This window comes from Caretta caretta, chromosome 12, assembly GCF_965140235.1.
Source record: "Caretta caretta isolate rCarCar2 chromosome 12, rCarCar1.hap1, whole genome shotgun sequence".
Taxonomy (NCBI): domain Eukaryota; kingdom Metazoa; phylum Chordata; order Testudines; family Cheloniidae; genus Caretta; species Caretta caretta.
Window position 1 is genome coordinate 18,376,772 of NC_134217.1, and position 21,972 is coordinate 18,398,743.

The window sequence follows — 21,972 nt, forward strand, 5'->3', positions numbered from 1 at the left end:
AGAATGGGTACCTACCTTCTCCATGGTTCTAGCCCATTCCCTTCCTCTCTCTCTCTCTGCACAGAGCTGAGGGTGGGAGTGCACTGAGCACAGGGCTTGGGGTGAAGGAGCAGGCTGGGGTGCAAGGTCTGGCCAGGAGCTAGAATGAGGAAGAGGGCGCAGGGTTGGGGCAGGAGGTTTGGGTGTGGAGTGCCTAGCTGAGAAGCTCCCAGTTGGTGCGAGGGTCCAGGTGGGAATGTGTGTGTGTGGTGGGGGGGTGCAGGAGCTCCCGTTTGGTGCTCAGGGCGGGGGTGGGAATGTGGGGGGTGCAAGAGTCAGGGCATTGGGTGTGGGGGGCTGTGTATGTATGGGGGGTGCAAGGGTCAGGGTAGGGGGCTGGGGGTATGTGAGGAGGGTGCCGAAGTCAGAGCTGGGGTCATGGGGGGATGCAGGAGATCAGGGCAGAGGGTGCTCCCAGCCCCCTGCCCAGAGTGGCTCACGGCAGGGGGCTGGAGGAGATATGCCCTGATTCCACCTGCCTTCCCCAAGGCCCCATCCCCACCTCTTCTCCGCCTCCTCCCCGGAGCAGCGAGTGCACTGCAGCTCCGCTTCTCCCCCTCCCTCGCAAGGGCCATCAGCTAATCGACGGCAGGGAGGGAGAGGAGGAGGGGCAGGAACCCAGCACACTGGGGGAAGAGGCAGGGGAGTGGGGAGCTTTCCTGCCATGCAGCAGCAGCCGGCAGGACCAAGCTTCTTCACCCTGCCCCCGCGGGTGGGGGGGGCGAGGTTGGGGGGGGCGGAGGGTGGAGAAAAGCAGGCAGGGGCGGGCAGGATTTTTAATGGCATGCTGCTGCCTGCCGGGGTCCTGGCCGCTGGCCCTGCTCAGCCCGCTGCCAGCCTGGGCTCGACAGCGGGCTGAGCGGGGCCGGCAGCTGGGACCTGGGAGGCAGCAGTGTGTCATTAAAAATCGGCTCCCGTGCTGTCTTTGGCACGCGTGCCATAGGTTGCCAACCCCTGGTCTAGCTCATTAACCTACTGCACCTGCCTAACACTCAGAACATTTCATACCAATAAAACAAATTTAATTACCAGTGTTTAATTGAATTTGGTGAACTTCTGCTATGCCAACGAAACAGAGGAGTGAGGAGAACCAATCTGTGTTAAAAGTTTGTCGTTTACTATTCCAGCACAGTAACAAGATACTACTGCAGCAGTATGATGTTAACTACCCTAAACTTCTGTGTATTTTAGTACAGCAATAACTTTTCACAAAGAAACATTACAACTGATTGTTAACAGGTTAACAGTTGTGTGGGTTGCAGGGAACAATAAATCACTATCTTCTGTATAAATGGAAAATAACTATAGACTTGATAAAGCTGAAAGAAGTTACTAAAGTTCTGAGAGACCAATATAGAGTACTACTATATGCCTGGATCAAATAAAAAGAATCCCAGTACTTACAAAATGCAGAACAATTTCATTTCCACACTAAAAAGACTTTGTCTCTGAGGGGGAAAAAATCCTTGGCTTCCTCCAGACATCTAACGTAATAAAATGTCAAATACAAACTCTTGATCACTGAAGTGTCACTTCCTAGGGTTAGACGGACACTGTTTCAACCTATCAGCCTCACCAAGAGCCCTCTTCTGTGACAGATGTATTGTCTCCTTAAAGAAGCATACAAAAACCCTGAACATCTCAGCATCTACAAGCGTACACTCACATGTCAGTAGCGGCCAGATAACAGCACTACTGTGAGACAGTTATGAACTAACAGATTTCAGAGGAACAGCCGTGTTAGTCTGTATTCGCAAAAAGAAAAGGAGTACTTGTGGCACCTTAGAGACTAACCAATTTATTTGAGCATGAGCTTTCGTGAGCTACAGCTCACTTCATCAGATGTTTACCGTGGAAACTGCAGCAGACTTTATATACACACAGAGAATATGAAACAATACCTCCTCCCACCCCACTGTCTTGCTGGTAATAGCTTATCTAAAGTGATCAGCAGGTGGGCCATTTCCAGCACAAATCCAGGTTTTCTCACCCTCCACCCCCCCACACAAATTCACTCTCCTGCTGGTGCTAGCCCATCCAAAGTGACAACTCTTTACATAGTCAAGTCGGGTTATTTCCTGCATAGATCCAGGTTCTCTCACATCCCCCCCACCCCCATACACACACAAACTCACTCTCCTGCTGGTAATAGCTCATCTAAACTGACCACTCTCCAAGTTTAAATCCAAGTTAAACCAGAACATATGGGGGGGGGGGGAGTTAGGAAAAAACAAGAGGAAACAGGCTACCTTGCATAATGACTTAGCCACTCCCAGTCTCTATTTAAGCCTAAATTAATAGTATCCAATTTGCAAATGAATTTGCAAATTGGATACTATTAATTTAGGCTTAAATAGAGACTGGGAGTGGCTAAGTCATTATGCAAGGTAGCCTGTTTCCTCTTGTTTTTTCCTAACTCCCCCCCCCCCCCATATGTTCTGGTTTAACTTGGATTTAAACTTGGAGAGTGGTCAGTTTAGATGAGCTATTACCAGCAGGAGAGTGAGTTTGTGTGTGTATGGGGGTGGGGGGGATGTGAGAAAACCTGGATCTATGCAGGAAATAACCCGACTTGACTATGTAAAGAGTTGTCACTTTGGATGGGCTAGCACCAGCAGGAGAGTGAATTTGTGTGGGGGGGTGGAGGGTGAGAAAACCTGGATTTGTGCTGGAAATGGCCCACCTGCTGATCACTTTAGATAAGCTATTACCAGCAGGACAGTGGGGTGGGAGGAGGTATTGTTTCATATTCTCTGTGTGTATATAAAGTCTGCTGCAGTTTCCACGGTAAACATCTGATGAAGTGAGCTGTAGCTCACGAAAGCTCATGCTCAAATAAATTGGTTAGTCTCTAAGGTGCCACAAGTACTCCTTTTCTTTTTATGAACTAACAGAGTGTTCTGGCTATAGAGATGGAACAATAAATAAAAAACTTCACAAAAATTAGAACCAGGCCATAGTTCAATCTTTGGTTGAAAAGTTTACGTTCCATGAAGAGCAAAAAGGGATGCGTGAAAGTTTGTTTACATTAACAACCTGATTTGAGTGACTGAAAACCATATACAAATTTAATCACAGATATTGGAGATGAAAAAGGCCTATTTCGTTACCCAATTAATCTTCCTAGCAGAGTGGGATTGTGCCCTACAACACATGTTCCAGGACCTGATTCACCACGAGTCACTCCAGTTTTCAAAGGTGTTATTCCATTGAAAAGCATTTTAAAACAATGCAGTTACAGAGACAAAAAACTCTATAGAGTAAGACAGTGGTGAATCAGGCCCCTAGTACTGGAGGCACTTCTCAAACATACCACCATGAATCTACTTTCTGATGAAGTATGGAAAAGGAACACAAACCTTCTTCAGTCACTTCAGAGCGATCTGGCTTTGTCTCCTTGTGGTGTCCTTCTGCCACTTTCACAGCCACTGCTCTGCAAATAGCTCCAAATTTCCGATCCAAAGAGCGGACTCCTGCCTCTCTAGTGTATCTACCACAAGGAAAATATTTTACTCTAGATTAAAGTCTATAAAGCAGAGCATCATCAATGATTGTTTCACTTAAACACATCAACTCCCCCCCCCCAATCCTATTGCTCTATAGATACATTTTCAATGGTAGCTTTTTCTTTGTTTCTAGTTTAAAAGATGATGCTGGAACATCCCTAATCTGAGCAGGGAAAGGGAGAAAGGAGCACCTGTGTCTGACACCTACTCAGAAAATCTGCACAAGTACTGGGGAAGACAGCAGAGGAAAACACAGCAGACCTGTGACCAACTCTTGATGCAAGAGACCAGGAGCAGTTTCAGGGAAGGCAGGGAGAAAACATTTTCTCCCAAGTAAGGAATACGCTGCTGGGGAAGAAATGGGAAGAGCACTTGTGACGTCCCTCGAACAGGAACTTCGGGCAGAAGATCAAACTTACCTTTCAAAGAAAGTGGTGGAGATGGGGGGGGGGGAGGTGCAAGGGAGCTCACTATGTATGTTATTGACCATGGTCTACAGTGCTCCAGGCTGCTGCCCTCTGCAAGACTTCCTTTGCACTTCCTACCTGGCATTCTTTTGATCTGCCACTCAGAGGAAGGAGAGAGGAGATCAGGTCTTCTCACACACCCCAGATCATCCTCTCCAGTCCCTGTCATGGCCTTTCTCCTCTTTCTGCAGTGTAAAGTGGATAGTGTAGCCTGCTACCTTCTCTACCATTTATGCAGGCCAATGTGGAGTGATCTTCTGTATCGCTCCACCCTTGTGCAAAATTTTCATCTACAGAAGTACGTGTGTAGTTTTTGCGCACCTCTAAACATAGGGACTGTGATCATCCCTCATCCTTGAGTGGCGTGCGCAAAGCTGAGGTGGGAGGTAGGTTCCTTGTACCATCCTATCCCATCTGTGTTGCTGGTCCTAGTGCAGGTGCAATTTTAATATCCAAAACAAGTCAAGAAATTCAAAGTTATGTAGCCCACAGCAACCCCCTAACTTAATCCCCTTATGGATATATGTTCTATTCTGTATTAATTTTATAACCTTAATATATATCTGGAGCATTTTGCATCAGAGGTATTAAAAAGTAGTGGAAAATTATGTACATGACTTTCTCATATTTAAACTTTTATTTTTTTTTGTAAACCACGTTTCTACAAACATGCAACAGGTAGTAGATTAAGACAGTGGTTCTTTACACTAGTGACACTGACAAGGATTTTCCAACCTAGGCATAAACAAATCTTCCGCTAAAACAAAAAGCAGCAGGTGACCTGCTAGAAGCAAGTTTATAAACAATTGTGCATATTGTGACACTATGACAGCAAAACAACTGGAATATTCTATACCATTAACTATTCAGTTTACAAAGGAATCCCTTCCTCACGAATCTTGTGGAAATGCTTTATGGTGTCACATTAAAAAATTTCTATTAATGTACCACAAGAAAAGTAATCTAGAGCCTAAAAGTAGCGAACAGCACATTTACCTGGTGATGATGTCCAGAGTAGTTACTTGTGGAATCTGAATCTGCTGAGGAGTCAACCCATGCTGTTCTAGCTGTTTAGGGATTAAGTGTCTATGTGCAATTTCTATCTTCTCTTCTTGTGTATATCCTTCAAAAGAAAGCATTTCATTCATCTTCTTACCTATACTGTACCAGGACGTCAAACTTCTTACTAAATTAAATGAAAAACTGAGAAAATTTAACAAAGTAAGGAGCTAGTTTACTGAATTATATTCAAAATCACTCTCAAACTCAAATAATCCCAGGAGTCAAGGTGAATTGTTTGTCCAGCTAGACAGTTGTTTTAAATTTCCAAAGCATACTCTGTAAAAATTGCTGATTTTTGCTTAGATCAGGCCTTGGATTGAGAGACTCCAAAGGTTTGGTTTCTGCCATGCCAGATGGAATGAACAATCAATGAAAGCAGAAAATGCTTCTGAAGTATATTATGGGGAAACTTCACATCTGTCCATATACTCTATAGTTACTCTGCTGATAATACGAGAACAATCATTTATTTATTTACTATGATCATCCAGGGCATAATTTTGAAAAAAGCCTCTAATTTCACAGGCACAGTCAATTACAGGTGTAACTATGTTTACACAGTATGTTTATGGAATATGTTATGTTATATACAACAAACATAATTGAATCAGATATCTGATTTTTGGTTACAAGTAGCTCTTACACATTCAAGTTTGGCAGCTGGATACCAGAATTATCTTCATTCAAACCTACAAGATTTCAGATGCAAAATCAGATCCCAATCCTGCAAACATGCACGTGTGAGAGTTTACTCACCCAAACAATTCTACTGGGATTTATATGAGTAAAGTTATGCACATATGAATTTGCTGGATTGAGGTCTTAGAGAGTAAACTGAGACTCTCTTGAAAATTGGCTCTGTATTGCCACGTAAAAAGTATCAGAATGTAAAACGTAACAAAAATAAAACCACCAAGAGATTCCTTTCCCCACAAGAATTAGCGGGCACTCAGGAGGAGCTTTTTCTGTGTAGATCAGTGCACATTTCAATGAAGTATCTAGCTGTACACATCCACAGATCTGTGGCCAGCTAGAATTTAATGGATGTCACTATGATCCCTGCAGTGGCCATTCAACATGGATAGAACTCCAATCTTCCTGCTGCAAAGCAAAAACTCTCTCTTGTGAAGAAACTATTAGCTGACAGCAGGATAGGACAGATACACATCAATCCATTCATTAAAGTTCTTCACAGACTGCACAGTACTGCATCTGTCACAAACTATGTCACCTACTTAGGCCTAGATTTTCAAAAGTGAAACCTTGAACATCCCCCACACTGAAAATCAGGACCTCTGACAGAGTCTCAAGATGGACACCCAAAAATGGAGGCAATCAAATTAATTAGTTGCTGTAGAAAGTCTTGGCAACGGATTCTAATTTTCTGTGGTGCTAGTCTTACAAGAGTACATTTTTTTGAAGGGAAAAAGCAATCATTTTAGTCAAAGCACTTAAGTGTTACCTGGAACCTGAATGACCTCCATTCTGTCCAACAGAGCTGGTGGGATGGTAGCAGTAGTGTTGGCTGTGGCTATAAAAAGGACTTGGGACAGGTCAAAGGCTACATTTAAGTAGTGATCGGTGAAGCTATGATTTTGTTCTGGATCCAAGACCTTAAAAAGAGTGAACACAAAAATAATGCGGTTGCTTCATTTCAAAAAACAAAACACCACCACATATATGCTTTTATTTATCTATCTATCTCCTATGTGCTATTCATACTGAAAGCATGCTTTCCCATTGTATGTGTGTCAGATTTGCCTGAGTAAGGCATGCAGTACCAGGCCCTAAATGTAATTCCTGATCTCTGACATCCTGCTCATCTGTTTTAGTTATTTACTACGAGATTCTATACTGCATGGGAAAAAACTGCAACAGAAATCCCTTAATAAAACGTGTGTTTAATTTAGAGTATTGACAGCAGACAAACACCACAAACTACTGAAAGGTGAACTCTGTACAGTACAGACTGTGTATTATGATTGCCAAAGCCTTCTAAACTCATCCAATTTACTTCAGCTCAGTTCCACTGGAGTTGCTAGAAACATTTCAAAATTAACTTATTTAAAATCTCTTATATTAGAGCTTTTATATGCATTACTCTTCATATTCCTGTATGGTCAACCCTGCCTTTTTTAAACGGTTATATAATCCTCAACCATTTTCTTAAAGTTCATGCTGATTCTGCCTGCAGGCTTCATATTACACAATGCCAGCAACAGCATCAAGCATTCCAGTGAACAAGGCTCTGGTGAGGCCACTGACACCAGAAATTAAGAACTGCCTTCAGTCTTCAGGTTAGTATTCCTCTCATGAGACTGCACATATTATGCAAATCACTGTAATCCACCTAATACCACAGCCAAGGGATTACCTTTCAAGTTATACTCTGAAGAAGTGAAGACTTCCACATACTGTTATTCAGAGTATTTATAATGTCTGAAATATTTATACCGGCAGAACAAAGACTCCTCTTAAAATCTCTGCTTGTAGAGAAGCCTCCCCTCAAGAAATGTAACAAAACAGACTCTTTTTTCATTGTTTTTAAAGAAATGAAGACGTCTTGATTTCTCCACATCTATCACTCAGCCTAAATATAGAGGAACACTCCAGCAGTTAAGTCCTTTTTTCCTACAGAAATTCACTATCAAGTTAAAGTTCACTGTATCAGGAATTGTCATTTGCACTTAAAATTAATTCAAAAATAGTCAGTCAGTTTATAGTATGAAAGTTAAGTGGGATCCTCTCTATTTCAAAAGTCTTAACCTAGAATTAAGCTTTAAAGAACATACCATTTGCTTATGGCAAAAAGCTTGAGACTGCTCTAGTTTTTTTCCTAATATGCCAATATTAAAAAACTTGGAAATTCAAATTTAATCTCCCACATCACATTTAAATAAATGAAAATTCCACACATTCAAAAGTGTACAAATGCAAAGTTAAAATCATCCAAAGAATATTAACTCAACTCGTTACGTGGTCAGCCTTCCATCTTCTCTTCTTCCTTTTATAACACTTTTGTCAATTTATTTTCTGATCAATCAATTTTTAGTTTAGACTTTTTCCCCCCTCTTTAAACCAGTTTCAAGATGTGCTCAGGTTATGGCCAGGACATCATAAATTTTGCAACCCCCCTGATACAGTAACCATACTGCCATTAGCCTCCCAGTTTTCTGCATTTTTTTGCCCCTGGGCTACCGAAAAAAGCACAAATCATTGGTTTTGTAACTGGTTTCATAAATCTTCCCTGTGACAGATATGGCAATTTCTTGCAATATCCTGGATAAGCCTTATTGAATTAAGTTATATCTTACTGTATTAAGTGAATGTATCACTGTGGACCAGGGATTGTATGTAATTCCATGGGCCGCCGGGGGGGGGGGGGGAGCGGGGGAGTTTGCGGGGGGAGGTATAATTAGGCAAATTCATTCAGGCTGTAAAACCTCTGAAGGGGCACCACCATTTGGAGAGACTTGCATATAGTGGTTCAAACTGGATACCCTAGAGACCAGCAGACAACAAAAGCACTTTTGGATAAATAACCTGGGTTTAAATTACCAAGAGCCTTTGCTCTGATCTAGCAAACAGACAGGACCTTCTGTCAAAGGGCAGGGCCCCAATCCACAGGGAAAGACTGGAAGGACTGACACCAACCAAAGCCCTAGTGGAGGTGTTTTCTCTGTAATGCTTTTACCTTAAGAATAAATATGCTCGCTGAGAAAGAGTTGTGTGGAATTTTTTTTAATAACTAAGTAAAACTGCTTTCAATATGCTACTTGTCTGTTCAGGAATTTTTAAAATCAGATGGACCATAAAAAAAGATCACTGTCTGGCACCAGCGCTGGATGATTTACGAATAAGGCATTGGGACCAAATTCTCTGATGGTATAAATGGGAAACAAAGCTGACATCAGTGGAATTTTGCCCATTTGCACTAGAAAATAATTTGGCTTTCTATATTTTACAGTCACTGACGACATGAACTTGTGATGACCAGGTAAGATTGTCTCAGTTTGTGATCATGCTCAAGGTGGTGCTCTGATGTAAAGTTAAGGGTGTTTGGATAAACTCAACAATACATTTGTACTTTTTGAATAAATTTGGAGGGCTGTAAAGTAGAATTCTTACTTTTCTTACAAAGTTGTTTGGATGATGTAAGGGACAGATTCTTTCAACCTTAACTTTAGGTTAATAATGGTTTTTCCCCAGGGAATTTCTTTTAAAAAATATTTCAGAATTACTCTCTGCACAGACTTCCTGTACTGTTTTCAAGCCATTTGGAGACTGTGATGATCCTTGCAAACTAACCAGGGGCTGTGGCAGAGCACAGATCATGCCCTCTCCCCTCCTGTGGCGTTCCATAAGGGAGAGGCTCCCCGCACCCATAAATACGTTTCCCCAATTCAGATTTTATAGCATACATGGAAATGGCTGGTAATAGCTAGCTACCTATTTACATATCAAGGCCCTCAAAATTTCTAATTTAACACTCCAGAGTAGAAATTTTATGCCTGCTTCAGAGAGTCTTTATAAAGCTTTTGTATTACATATTCTTCCACACAGAAATTTCAAACATATTACATTTTATAGACAATGGAAGTTAATTTAACAGAAATTCACTAACTTGTCTTGCATATCCCCATTACTAGAGTCCCATAGGATTGGCCTTTTTTGTAAAATGGAAAATACTGATGGATGACCATGAATTCTAATGACTAAACCTTGTATGTCCCCTCTGTTGGTAGCATGGAAGGAAGCAAAAACCACTTAAGTCCTGTGGAAGCAGTGCAAGGGATCTACATGAATGGTAGGGGCAAATAATGAAGAAAAGTACTCTACTATACTTTACTTCTCCAAATACTTGTCACCAAAGCACTCTTCACGAACTCTGTGTAGCTCATGGGTTACTTGAAAAAAAGGCTCAGGGATAGCATGGAGTAGAGGCAGGTTAAAGAAGCCCTACCAGCAATGTTTCTATTGCAAGGTAGCCCAGATTCAAAAGAAAATGGATATTAGTTAATGCTGCTCAAAACATCATTAACTTCCTCTCTGCATTGTGTGATCCTCCATCAGAGGGGTCACAGAACAGCCACAACCCAGGTTAACAGAAGCTGATCCAATAAAAGATATCACCTCACCCACCTTGTGTCTCATATCCTGGGACCAACACTACTACTACAACACTGCTAAATTAAAATGGAAGTTCCACACCAATTCTCAGCTAATCAAAATTAGCATCAGCGCAGTAAGCAATAACAGAATGTCACTTATGTTCAAGTGGGCAATTGGAGAACTATTTGAGAGCAAAAGACAATTAACTTCTTGCTGGTTTAAGGCTCTCATTTCTACATGCTAATATTGGTATGTCCAGAAATTCTAGACTACCAGTACCTACAGAAAATATTTTATTGTACATTCAATGTTCTCAACATGCACAGTATTAAGATACAATAAGCACGAGCTGCACTCCTTATTTCGGCCTAATTACAATTAAAAGGGCATTCTCAACTGGAAATCAAAGGAATTTAAAAAATAACCCGGGGAGGGGAGAAGGGGTGCGCGCGGCGCATGGCATACCCAGGACAGCCACGCTCTGCTCCCAGTTCTGCTCCAGCCCTGGCCCCAGCCCCAACTGCAGCTCCCCTCCCAGCCTCAGCCCCTGGTGCCAGCTTAGCATTGCAGATGCCCAGTTTTCAATCTGAAATTCAGGTCAGAAAGAGGCCTGGCAATGTCCAGTCAACACTGCTGACCGGACACTAAAAGTCCGGTTACTCACAGTAACTGGCCTCTGCTGCTTGGGGGCAGGAAGAGCAACAGCGTCTGGAGAAGCACTCAGGGATGGCTCCAGCAAGAGAGGTACTGCCGGTTCTCCCATCCTGCCCCGAGCACAGCTCCCCCTCCCCCATTCCTGAAGCGGGGCTCCCCCTCCCCTGTCCTGCCCCACTCACCCCCACTCCACAGAGCACAGCTTGCCCTCCCCCATCCTGCCCCACTCACCTCCCCCAGCCCTGGAGCATGGCTCCCCCACTCACTCCCCACCCCCTCCCCCCACCCTACTCACCTCCCCACCTTGGCTTCCGGGGGGCATGGACCAGGTAAGGGGGAGACATGATAGAAAAAGTTTGGGGAACACTGTTGTATAATCACATTTTTATTATTCAAAGTGCTTTTCTTTCCCTTGTTGCTGTGAGAAAGATCCACACAAACAGTAGGCATCCCTCCTATAGGAAAAACCATGAAACTGTTTCAAATACACAAATAAACTATTTTCTCTGATCTCTTTCAGTTACAGTTACTTTGGAGGTTACTCATCACAATAGTAGGTAAATAGTTTTGAAGACAGAAGTTTGATTTTTAAGTCAGTGGCTGTTTAGTCAGGCAAAAATACTCCTAAAATTTAAAGAATGAAAGAGCAAGGCCAGTGTTTACAAAATGAACATGAAAAGTCTGGAAAATGGCTCCATTTAACCAATACCATGTGTACTAAAGGTTTACGTAGCGTATGTGGTTCTGTTACAAATGTGTTTAGTACCCCTAAAGTTGCATGTGTTTGGTCTTACCAAAGGCTCATTTACTATCCTATGTATGATTTTGGTTTGATCGAAAAACAACTAAGCCAGCAAGCTCATTGATTTGACTACATCATGTATACTGAGCTTATATATTCAGATGACTTGAAATCAGCCTCTTCTGAATATTGTGACTGCAAAAATACATGTGAACCCCCACAACTTTTACGTATGAGTAGGCATTTGCACACCAAATTCAGGTAGCGTGATGTTCATTTACCCAATTCAGGTAACTAGATGTTCAACTACCCAATCTGTACGCTTTAAAATAGGCACACATATTCCTGTGAAAATGTGGCTCACGGTATTTAAATTAGATACAGTACAGATAAGTCATTGCCATGTAGTGAGTAACTCTGACAAGGAAAACCACAATAATTTACTGCTGTTGTGAAAGAAAAACTAAAGGTTTAAATAATGAAGTGTTGGCTTCCTGTTGCTAGTATTTGTACTTAAGAATGTTAGTTGAAATTCTTGCAAGTATTTTAGCTCTCATTTGAGTAATTTATTAAACAAATACAGTATTTACAAGGATCACAGCACTATGAATATGCTGTCCTCCGTTTTTGAATCGTCTCTGAAATTAAAAGTCCATACATATGGCAATAATCCACATCTGCTTCCTACCCCACACCTGTCTACCACCTTCATTCCATCCTTCTCTCTTAAATTACTGTGCTTTTTCTTGCCACATGATAAATTACCAATGGTATGTTGACATGAAAAGTTCTCACGTTACACATAATGGAACCTATGCAATTCCTGAGCAATTGCATACTGCTGTCAAGATAATTTATCCTTCGCATTATGGCATGAATAAATCCCTTGTCCTAGCCATTTGAATTATAGCTATGAACAGTGTTTGTAATTTTTTTAAATATTACAATCTGTACACTTGTCAGGAAACTGACTGAATAAAAACAAACATGCAGAATTAACTTTCATTATAATAAATCCTTTGCACTTTTTGAAAAAAAAATTTTTTTGTGATCGAAAGCTTTCGATCACAAAGAATCAGTCAAGGTGCATTTTTATCTCACTGTAAAAGCAAAACAGCTAAGAGCAGATGTAAAATGGAGCTATTTCAGTTGATGTCGTTTGATTAGTAAGGAACTCCAGATTTCAAATCCTACACAGGGTCTGGATAAGTATCTGAAAATTTACAATGACGATGTAATAAAATGCAATTAATATATTCCTTTTAAAAGGTGATGTCTGATTATTAAAAGTATACTTGAAAAATATACTTGAGTCCTAAAGGCAAGGCTGTGACTCACCGAACATTTCCTCTCAATAGATATTGTTCACCACTATATCATTAGATCATTCAGACGCTTCCTACTTAAGTGCTCTCCTCAGCAGAGACCTGTTGTCATCATTTATCCTCTCCTTTACTCATTGAGACAGAGGCCTTCAAGAATCATAGCTAGCCAACTGCACTGAGCATTAATTCAATCATCCTGGTTACATATGAATACCTATTATCACATTCATATTTTAAAGCCTGGAGACATATATAATCATACAAAATAATGTGAACAAAGCTTCGGCAGATTTTCTCCAAAGAAAACAAGTATCAAGAGATACCACAAACAGAATTAATCTTTTGCTGAAAGCCTAGTCTTGTTCCTTTTTAGTAAAACTGTTCTGTCAACACTTCCACTGACAGCACACAGACAAAATCATTTTGTTTCACTAACTGAGATAAAATAGAGCTGATCTTTTCTGGCAGTTTTTATTAAAGTTTAACTATAAACTTTTCAAAAGGGCCTCAAATCCATCCCCTAACTTTCAACACGCTCATTTATGCGTGCAAGCAGCATTTGCATACAATTTAGAACTGTGCACACAAACTGGCCACATCTTTGAAGCATACATCATACATTTCTGAAAATGTTAAACCCATTGGATTTTGAAAGCACAATATTCTTACTGGCATATGCAGCAAGTTAAAAGCTCTGGGAACACTCCGCAAGTTTTATTTACTGGATTTTAAAATTCATTCAATTGTACACATCAATCCTTCTTCCCTTTTTCTTCACATCCCTTGTCTAACCACATCTCCTATGGAACCCATTTTTTAGGGCTATGTTGCTGGCTAATATGTTATTTATTAAGATATATGTGAAATGGTAATAACATATTTTTAAATATGTCCAGACAATATGATTGGATACATTTAAATGAAATTGTAACAGAAAAAAGAATCTGTTACATGTATGAAATTCTGAATGATCTGATAGAATTTTAGTTTTTCATAAGAGCAAACATCTCTCCCTAGACTCGTAACTCTTTTCTTTGCCATCCTAGATATTTCTAAGGTGGAAAATACTCTTATTTGGACACTATTCCAACCACTTTCCAAAGTAAACAAAGGTGCACTTCAACAATTTGCCTTTATCTAACATAGGAAGGTTAGAATTTTTCAAAAATTTAGGTTGAATATATCATTTTATGAAAAACAACACTTGAGGAGCAAAAATATCTTGGTAATTTCCACAGAGCATTCACATGCATACAAAGCTTTCTCTGTACAAAATATTTTATTACCATGAAATCCAGAGGTAAGTCCCATGGATGTTTAATTGCCTGCCTATAATGCTTGGTCTTATTTCACTTCCCTACAAACGCATACTAACAAGCACTTGGATCCATTTCTATTTTCCCCAGCTTTCAACAGAGGTCATCTAAATTTAGAATAAATGTTCCCTTGTTGACGAACAGTAACTGGAAGTAAGAAGACATTCTGTTTCGCTTAAGCAATAACTCCACAGAAGCACCAGGACAAAAATATATCCAACTTTGCCTCCAAACTTGTGGGGTGGGACACATTTATTCTTGAGTTTAGCAACTGTACTGGTACCATTCAGGATTATCACCATTAAAATACACCTAAACACATTAAGACCTTTTTCCCATGCCATTTAAGATTAATAATGGAAGCTAGTCAGCATAAAGGTGTGGTTTGAATAACAGATGTGCCACTCAGCTAATGACTTGCGGTCATTATTTTCCTACAAAATAGCCACATTTGTTCAATGCAAATGGAAATGCCAACAAGTACAACCACCAAAGCAGATTAAAATTTTTTCGTATGTTGAGGTCCGAGCTCTCCAATAGGGGAAGTGGAGGACCAGCTTCAAGATGTTTAGGCAGCGGTACCAACTAGGTTTTGGAATAATGAGGCAAGCAGGTTTTGGTAACCTTAGTAACAATACTGATGTCATTTAAAGAAAGATGCTGTTATGGTTCAAATCACCTTAGAAGGCAGCAAAAGAAGTGACGAGAAGCAAGACAGCTGGGAAATGAGCTGAAGAAAAGATAGCTAAGACCTTGTAATGGGGTTTGTATCAAGAAATAGAGACTCATTAAACTATTCATTTTACCTGGATGTCAAGGTGGAACAATCAGTTAGATTTGATATTATATTCAGTGTCTAAAAGGTTGATTAAACACTGAACTAAAACAAATTTACTCATGATATTTTCGGATCTTTCAATATAGGAGACCCAAAAACTTTACAAACTGTGGGATAGATCCTCGGCTAGTGTAAAGTATTGCAGCATCATTCAAACCAATGGCACTAAGGCAATTTACACCATGAGAAGATCTGGCTCAGTAAGCTCAAAGTACAAATTCCTTCAAGCCCGACTGGACTGCCCAACATTACAGAGGTAAAATGTGCAAAATGCTTAATAGTGTATAAAAACACTACCCAGTAATCTAAGATAGGAAATGAAGAATACTCTAACTGAGACTGCAAGGGGAAGTTACAGGTAGAATAAAATTAACCAAATTAGAATTCAGGTACAACTTTGGAGATAGCACCCATACTCTTGAGAAAATCATCATACTTTTTATATTTCATCCAGAAGATGGTACTTCCAGATTACAGATGCTGAGCCACTGCTTCAGTATTGACTAAAGAGGATTTACTAAATGGCACATTTTCCACTTCCACCCCTTATTGCAATACTTAGATTTTCCTAGGACATCTCTCATCCTTACATTGACCGGACTAAGCTGGGCTGGGCCTAAAGTCTGAAGATATGATTGCAGAAGTATTCGAAAAGGCAGACGCTCGTTTTGATTATTACCAGTGTGCTAAGTAGCTTCCATTTGTAGGTTTTAAACAGATTTCCTCCTCTTACTTTTTAAAGCTCATTGCCATGTAAGGCCAGTAGTTTCATCATACTTGGAGGCTTTCTATGCATTTCAGGAATGGGTACTTGATAGCTAAAGAACTATTTAATTAAATGATCATGCGTTGTTTGGACTTCTTTCAAAATTATTTAATAAGAGAATATGAAATTATTTTAGGCACACAGATTGCAAATTAATTTGAACTAAACGTAACACCACAAAAGAGGACTAAAACACTGGCTTGCACTCATTCTGAATCTCAAGGGACTGGTTGACAGTCTCAAAAAAGGAGTCATTTTTATCATGTATAAGGTTAAGATTTCACCATGGTTATTTTTAATAAAAATGTCATGGCCAGGTTGCAGGCAATAAACAAAAATTCACAGAAGCCCGCAATCTGACTTTTACTAAAATTATGCGGGGGGCGGGGGAACTGACAGCCCCAGCCCCTTCTGCAGCCGTGGGGGCTGAAGCTGAAAAAGTCACAGAGGTTTGTTGAAGTAATGGAATCCACGACCTCCATGATTAAATTGTATCCTTTATCATGTATAATGGGGAAAAACAAAATCAAATTTAATTTGTAGAAAGCCATGCACTAAAGGGACAACTGCCATAGAATAACACTTGGTTTAAATAGTATCTTTCATGCTTAAAGTATCCCCTAGTGCTAAGCAATGAGTTAAAAAAAATGATTGCAGCGACTCTGTAGGCAAATGGAACAATGACTGCGCACTTAATAATAGTGCACACAAAGCCATAGTAAGTACAATCTTGATGAGAAAGGATGTTGATTAGTATACTAGGATAAGGTTGTGTACTCCAATCGAGGCCTCACTACCGCCCCGTAGAGCGGGACAATTGCCTCCCATGTCTTAAACACAAGACTCCTGTTAAATACACCCCAGAATGATATTAGCCTTTTTTCACAACTGCATCACATTGTTGACTGACATTCAATTTGTGATCCTCTATTACCCCGAATCCTTTTCGGCAGTACTGCCACCTAGCCAGTTATTTCCCATTTTGTAGTTGGGCATTTGATTTTTTCCTTCCCAACTGAAGTACTTTGCACTTGTCTTTTCTGAATTTCACCTTGCTGATTTCAGACCAAATCTCCACGTTGTCAAGGTCATTTTGAATTCTAATCCTGTCCTCCAAAGTGCTGAAAGTTCCTACTAGCTTGGTCTCATCCACAAATTTTACAAATGCACTCTCCACTCCATTATCCAAATCAGTAATGAAAATATTCAATAGTACCAGACCCAGGATTGATCCCTGTGGGAAACCACCAGATATGCCCTCCCAGTTTGATAGCAAAGCACTAATAACTACTCGGAGTATGGTCTTTCAACTAGTTGTGCACTCACCTTACAGTAAATCCACCTATACCATACTTATGTAGTTTGCTTATAAGAATGTAATGTGGGACTGTCTCAAAAGCCTTACTAAAAATCAAGATATATCTTTTGCTTTCCCCTCTCCATGAATAAGACTGAGTTTGTCACGGAAGTCATGGATTCCGTGACTTTCCAGGACCTCAAGGACTTCTGCAGCCAGCCCCTGGGCCAGCCACACCCTCCTCCCGCAGCAGGAGTTTGGGTGTGGGAGGGGACTCAGGGCTGGGAGGGTTGGCATGCAGGAGGGGGTGAGGGCTCTGGGTGGTGCTTACCTTGGGGCCCCCACCGGCAACATCCCTCACCTCCTATGCAGAGGCGTGGCTAGGCAGTTCTGTGCACTGCTTCCACCCGAAGGCACGGCCCCCGCAGCTCCCATTTGCTCCCAGCCAATGGGACCTGCGGAGACAGCGCTCAGGGTAGAGTTGGCACACAGAGCCGTCTGACCATGCCTCCGCCTCCACCTCCACCATGCTGCAGGGCCATGTTGATGAAATGAAAATTGATGCACTGCCGCCACTCACCGAGCACTCGCAGTGCCCCTCCCCCCAAAAACAAAAACAAAAAATTTAGTCAGGGGTATATAGTACAAGTCATGGACAGGTCACGGGCCGTAATTTTTTGTTTACTGCCCATGACTTTTACTAAAAATACCTGTGACTAAAACATAGCCCTACCCATGAGGCCAGTAACCAGAGAAGGAAATTAGGTTGATTTGGCATGATTTGTTCTTTACACATCCATGCTGGCTATTTCTTATATTCCTATTAATCTCTTGGTGTTTAAAAAATAATTGTTTTTTAATTTATTCCAGTATCTTTCCAGGTTTCAAAAGTTAGGCTGACTGAACTATAATTCCCTGGGTCCTCTTTGTTCTTCTTTTTAAAGACAGAAAATATGCTTACTCTTCTCCAGTCCTCTGGGACCTCAGTTATCCTCCAGGAGTTCCATAACTGCTAAGAACAAAATTTAGTCATGGAGATCATGGATTCCGTGACTTTAATGAACCTCTGTGACTTTTGCATCAGCCCCCAATGGCAGGAGCTGGAGTTCCTCCACCCCCCCACGCCAGGAGGCAGGGCTCAGGCTGTCAGTCACTCTGCCCCCCTGGAGTTCAGACTTCAGTACCCCCAGCAGTCAGCACACCCCTCTCCCGCATTATTTTTAGTAAAAGTCAGGTTGCAGGCTTCCGTGATTTTTTGCTTATTGCCTGTGACACGTCCGTGAGTTTTATTAAAAATATCTGACAAAATCTTAACCTTAATAATTGCTAATGGTTCTGAGATTGCTTCAGCTAGTTCCTTAAGTACCCTAGGATGACTTTAATCAGATCCTGCAAAGTTTCCAGTTTTGTAGGACTCCTTTTTGATATTCAGGTCACTAAAGAGCTCCTGATAGAGCCATATTGGCCTCTTACTATTCTCCCGGTCTTTTCTTTGCAACAGGATGGTTTGCAGTTCCTTCTTTAATATTGTCTCCTAGAGAAGCTGCCAGCTCCCTCCTCCTGAAGTACTTTTTCCTTTAGAGTTTCTTCCCATGGGACCTTACCCCCAGTTCTCTGCGCTTGTTTAAGTCTGTTTTTTTAAGTCTATTGTTCTTATTCTAACGCTCACTTTCCTTAGAAATTCATCATTTCACCTTCAGCCCCCAACTACAACCTCTCCAGTGCATCATCAAGGATCTACAACCTATCCTGAAGGACTATCCCTCACTCTCACAGATCTTGGGAGACAGGCCAGTCCTCACTTACAGACAGCCCCCCAACCTGAATCAAACACACAACAAAAACACTAACCCAGGAACCGATCCTTGCAACAAAGCCCGTTGCCAACTCTGTCCACATATCTATTCAAGGGACACCATCATAGGACCTAATCACATCAGCCACACTATCAGAGGCTTGTTCACCTGCACATCTACCAATGTGATATATGCCATCATGAGCCAGCAATGCCCCTCTGCCATGTACAATGTCCAAACCGGACAGTCTCTATGCAAAAGAATAAATGGACACAAATCAGACGTCAAGAATTATAACATTCAAAAACCAGTCGGAGAACACTTCAAACTCCCTGGACACTCAACTATAGACCTAAAAGTTGCAATTATTCAACAAAAAAACCTTCAAAAACAGACTCCAATGAGAAACTGCAGAACTGGAATTAATTTTCAAACTGGACACCATTAAATTAGGCTTGAATAAAGACTGGGAGTGGATGAGTCATTACACAAAGTAAAACTATTTCCCCTTGCTAATTCTCCCCCTACTGTTACTCACACCTTCTTGTCAACTGTTTGAAATGGGCCATCCTGATTATCACTACAAATTTTTTTTTGCTCCTGCTGATAATAGCCCACCTTAAATCGATAAGCCTCGTTAGAGTTGGTATGGCAACCCCCATTTTTTCATGTTCTCGGTATATATATATATCTTCCTACTGTATTTTCCACTGCATGCATCTGATGAAGTGGGTTTTAGCTCATGAAAGCTTACGCTCAAATAATTTTGTTAGTCTCTAAGGTGCCACAAGTACTCCTCACTCTTTTTGCTGATACAGACTAACTCCGCTACCACTCTGAAACCTATCATTTCATGATCACTTTCACCCAAACTGCCTTCCACCTTCAGCTTGGCTCCAATTCCTCCCTGTTGGTCAGAATCATGTCTAAAATGGCTGCCTCCCTAATTACTTCCTCCACTTGTGAAACAAAACGGTGTCCCCAATACATTCCAAGAACTTACTGGAAATGTTGTGTTTTGCTGTATTACCTTTACAACAGATGTCTGGGTAATTGAAGTCCCCATTACTCCCAGGTCTTGTGTTTTGGATATTTCTGTTGTTTGTTCTAGAAATGCCTCATCCACCTCCCTTTCCTGATTTAGTGGACTGTAGTAGACCCCTGCCATGATGTCACCCCTATTTTTACCCCTTTTACTCAGAAATTTTCAAACGGTCTGCCTCTCACCGCCTTCTGGACTTCAGAACAGGTGTACATATTCTAGATGTATAATGCAACACCTCCTCCCTTTTTAGCCTTTGTCCTAAACAAGCTATACCCCTCTATACCAACTTTCCAGTCATGAAACTTATCCCACTAAGTCTCTGTGATGCCATTAAGTAAACATTTAGCTCATGGACTAATACTAATTTCTTCCTGTTTACTCCCTATTGATGAGGCTTAATCCATTACTGTTAGTGAAGCACAGAGATCATTGGATTAACAAAAAAGTGCAAAGTGTTTGTATCTAATCAGACGTTCACTACAAAAATACTGATTTAAAATGTAACAATGATAGTGTAAGTACTTATGTGACGCTCCCTGTACTATGTCATGTACTTTGCTGTAGTATTAGCTTGTACCAGTGAAAGCTTAAAAATAAAATAAAATTTAAAAAAAGACTAAATCCCAGGGAAAACCTTAAAAAAAAAAATCCAGTTATATCTAGATTTAACTACCAACACATATGCTGGTTGGTCTGCAGGGGTTCACCACATCTGCTAATAATCTTAAATCAATAAAAAAAAAAAGATCTGTGTGGTTAAAGACTTATGTCATCTAGTGTACGAGTATCCTTAACAGAATCTATTTTGGTACAATTAAAATGTCTGACTTTTTATTAAAGTTTAAAACACTATGTTGAGCATGCGTAAAAACGCCATTGTGAACTCTGCAAGAGGACTAAAAGTTTAAACAAAGATCACTGTCCTTATAAGTATTTTAGAAGATGTGCAGCCAGTAGAGTTTGCACTATGTATGAGACACTGCAAAAGATCCAATTATCATCAACTTCACTGACTAGCAGTACACAAAACCATCAACTCAGCCTGTCTTTTACTCAGTACAAGCCCCACTATGCCTTCACCAAACTAACACTTTCTTCCTGAGAAATTCTGCTAATCTGAAATTAATCAATCTTTGGAATGTACAGTATGTGACAGTGAGAATAAGATGATCCCATATCTTACCTCAAGCAAAGCAGCTGCAGGATCTCCTTGCAGGCTCTTTCCCAGTTTGTCAACCTCATCTAATAGAAACACTGGATTGTTAACCCCAACAGTCTTCAAACCATTGATTATTCGACCAGGCATACTGCCAACATAGGTGCGCCTGTGTGAAACAAGCAGAAAAAAAAAATCAGAAGCAGAAGACATCAGGCATGAAAACAACAAACCTAAAACCCAAAGAAACAAATCTGGAAAAAAGCAGCCTTATCATAATACTTGTGTAAAAACCAGTCTCTCTCATGCTTCCATTGTTGAATATACAACTTAATTAATGTAACTGATTAAAGAATGATATTCTAACCCCAATTCCTTACTGAAATATTTTGTTCCAGGCAGAGTAAAGCACACCTAAAATCCACATAGTGCATGATCACAATAAATGGTTGCAAGCAAGGTTTGGGATTTTTTAAAACCCTTTGGCCAACTAGAAACATAGATTTTTGAACTCTGCATCATTTTTATACTTTTAACAGCAGTGGTACTAGTATCCTAACTGTGACATACAGTATTAATAAATTTGGGCATAATTCTATGAATGTTGGATTCCATGAAGCCTATGTTAGGTAGCCATGTGTCCTAATTGGAACCCACAAACAGAGAGATTTTTCATTGAATAACTTTTTTAAAAACACCTTATAGTTGATTTTGTCATATTTGAACAAAACAGAAAAAATTAACTTAGCAAAGCATGCATGGAATGAAAAAGTACCTATCCAAATTTGTTTAGGAAATTTGTTTGTTTTACAGTGTGTGGGGGGAACTATATATATTTTACACATAAGCAA

At 40.6% G+C, this 21,972-nt stretch overlaps 1 protein-coding gene across 1 annotated transcript in view; it reads right to left on the reverse strand.

Moving 5' to 3' along the window:
* Positions 1-21,972, reverse strand: part of LONP2 (lon peptidase 2, peroxisomal) — a 93,698-nt gene that overhangs the window by 38,465 nt on the left and 33,261 nt on the right. The window contains exons 8-11 of the mRNA XM_048817049.2: positions 21,149-21,290; positions 6,537-6,687; positions 5,009-5,135; positions 3,399-3,529 (exon numbers count right to left, since the gene is read on the reverse strand). Coding sequence (XP_048673006.1) covers positions 3,399-3,529; positions 5,009-5,135; positions 6,537-6,687; positions 21,149-21,290 — 551 coding nt within the window. The remainder of the gene's footprint in view (positions 1-3,398; positions 3,530-5,008; positions 5,136-6,536; positions 6,688-21,148; positions 21,291-21,972) is intronic.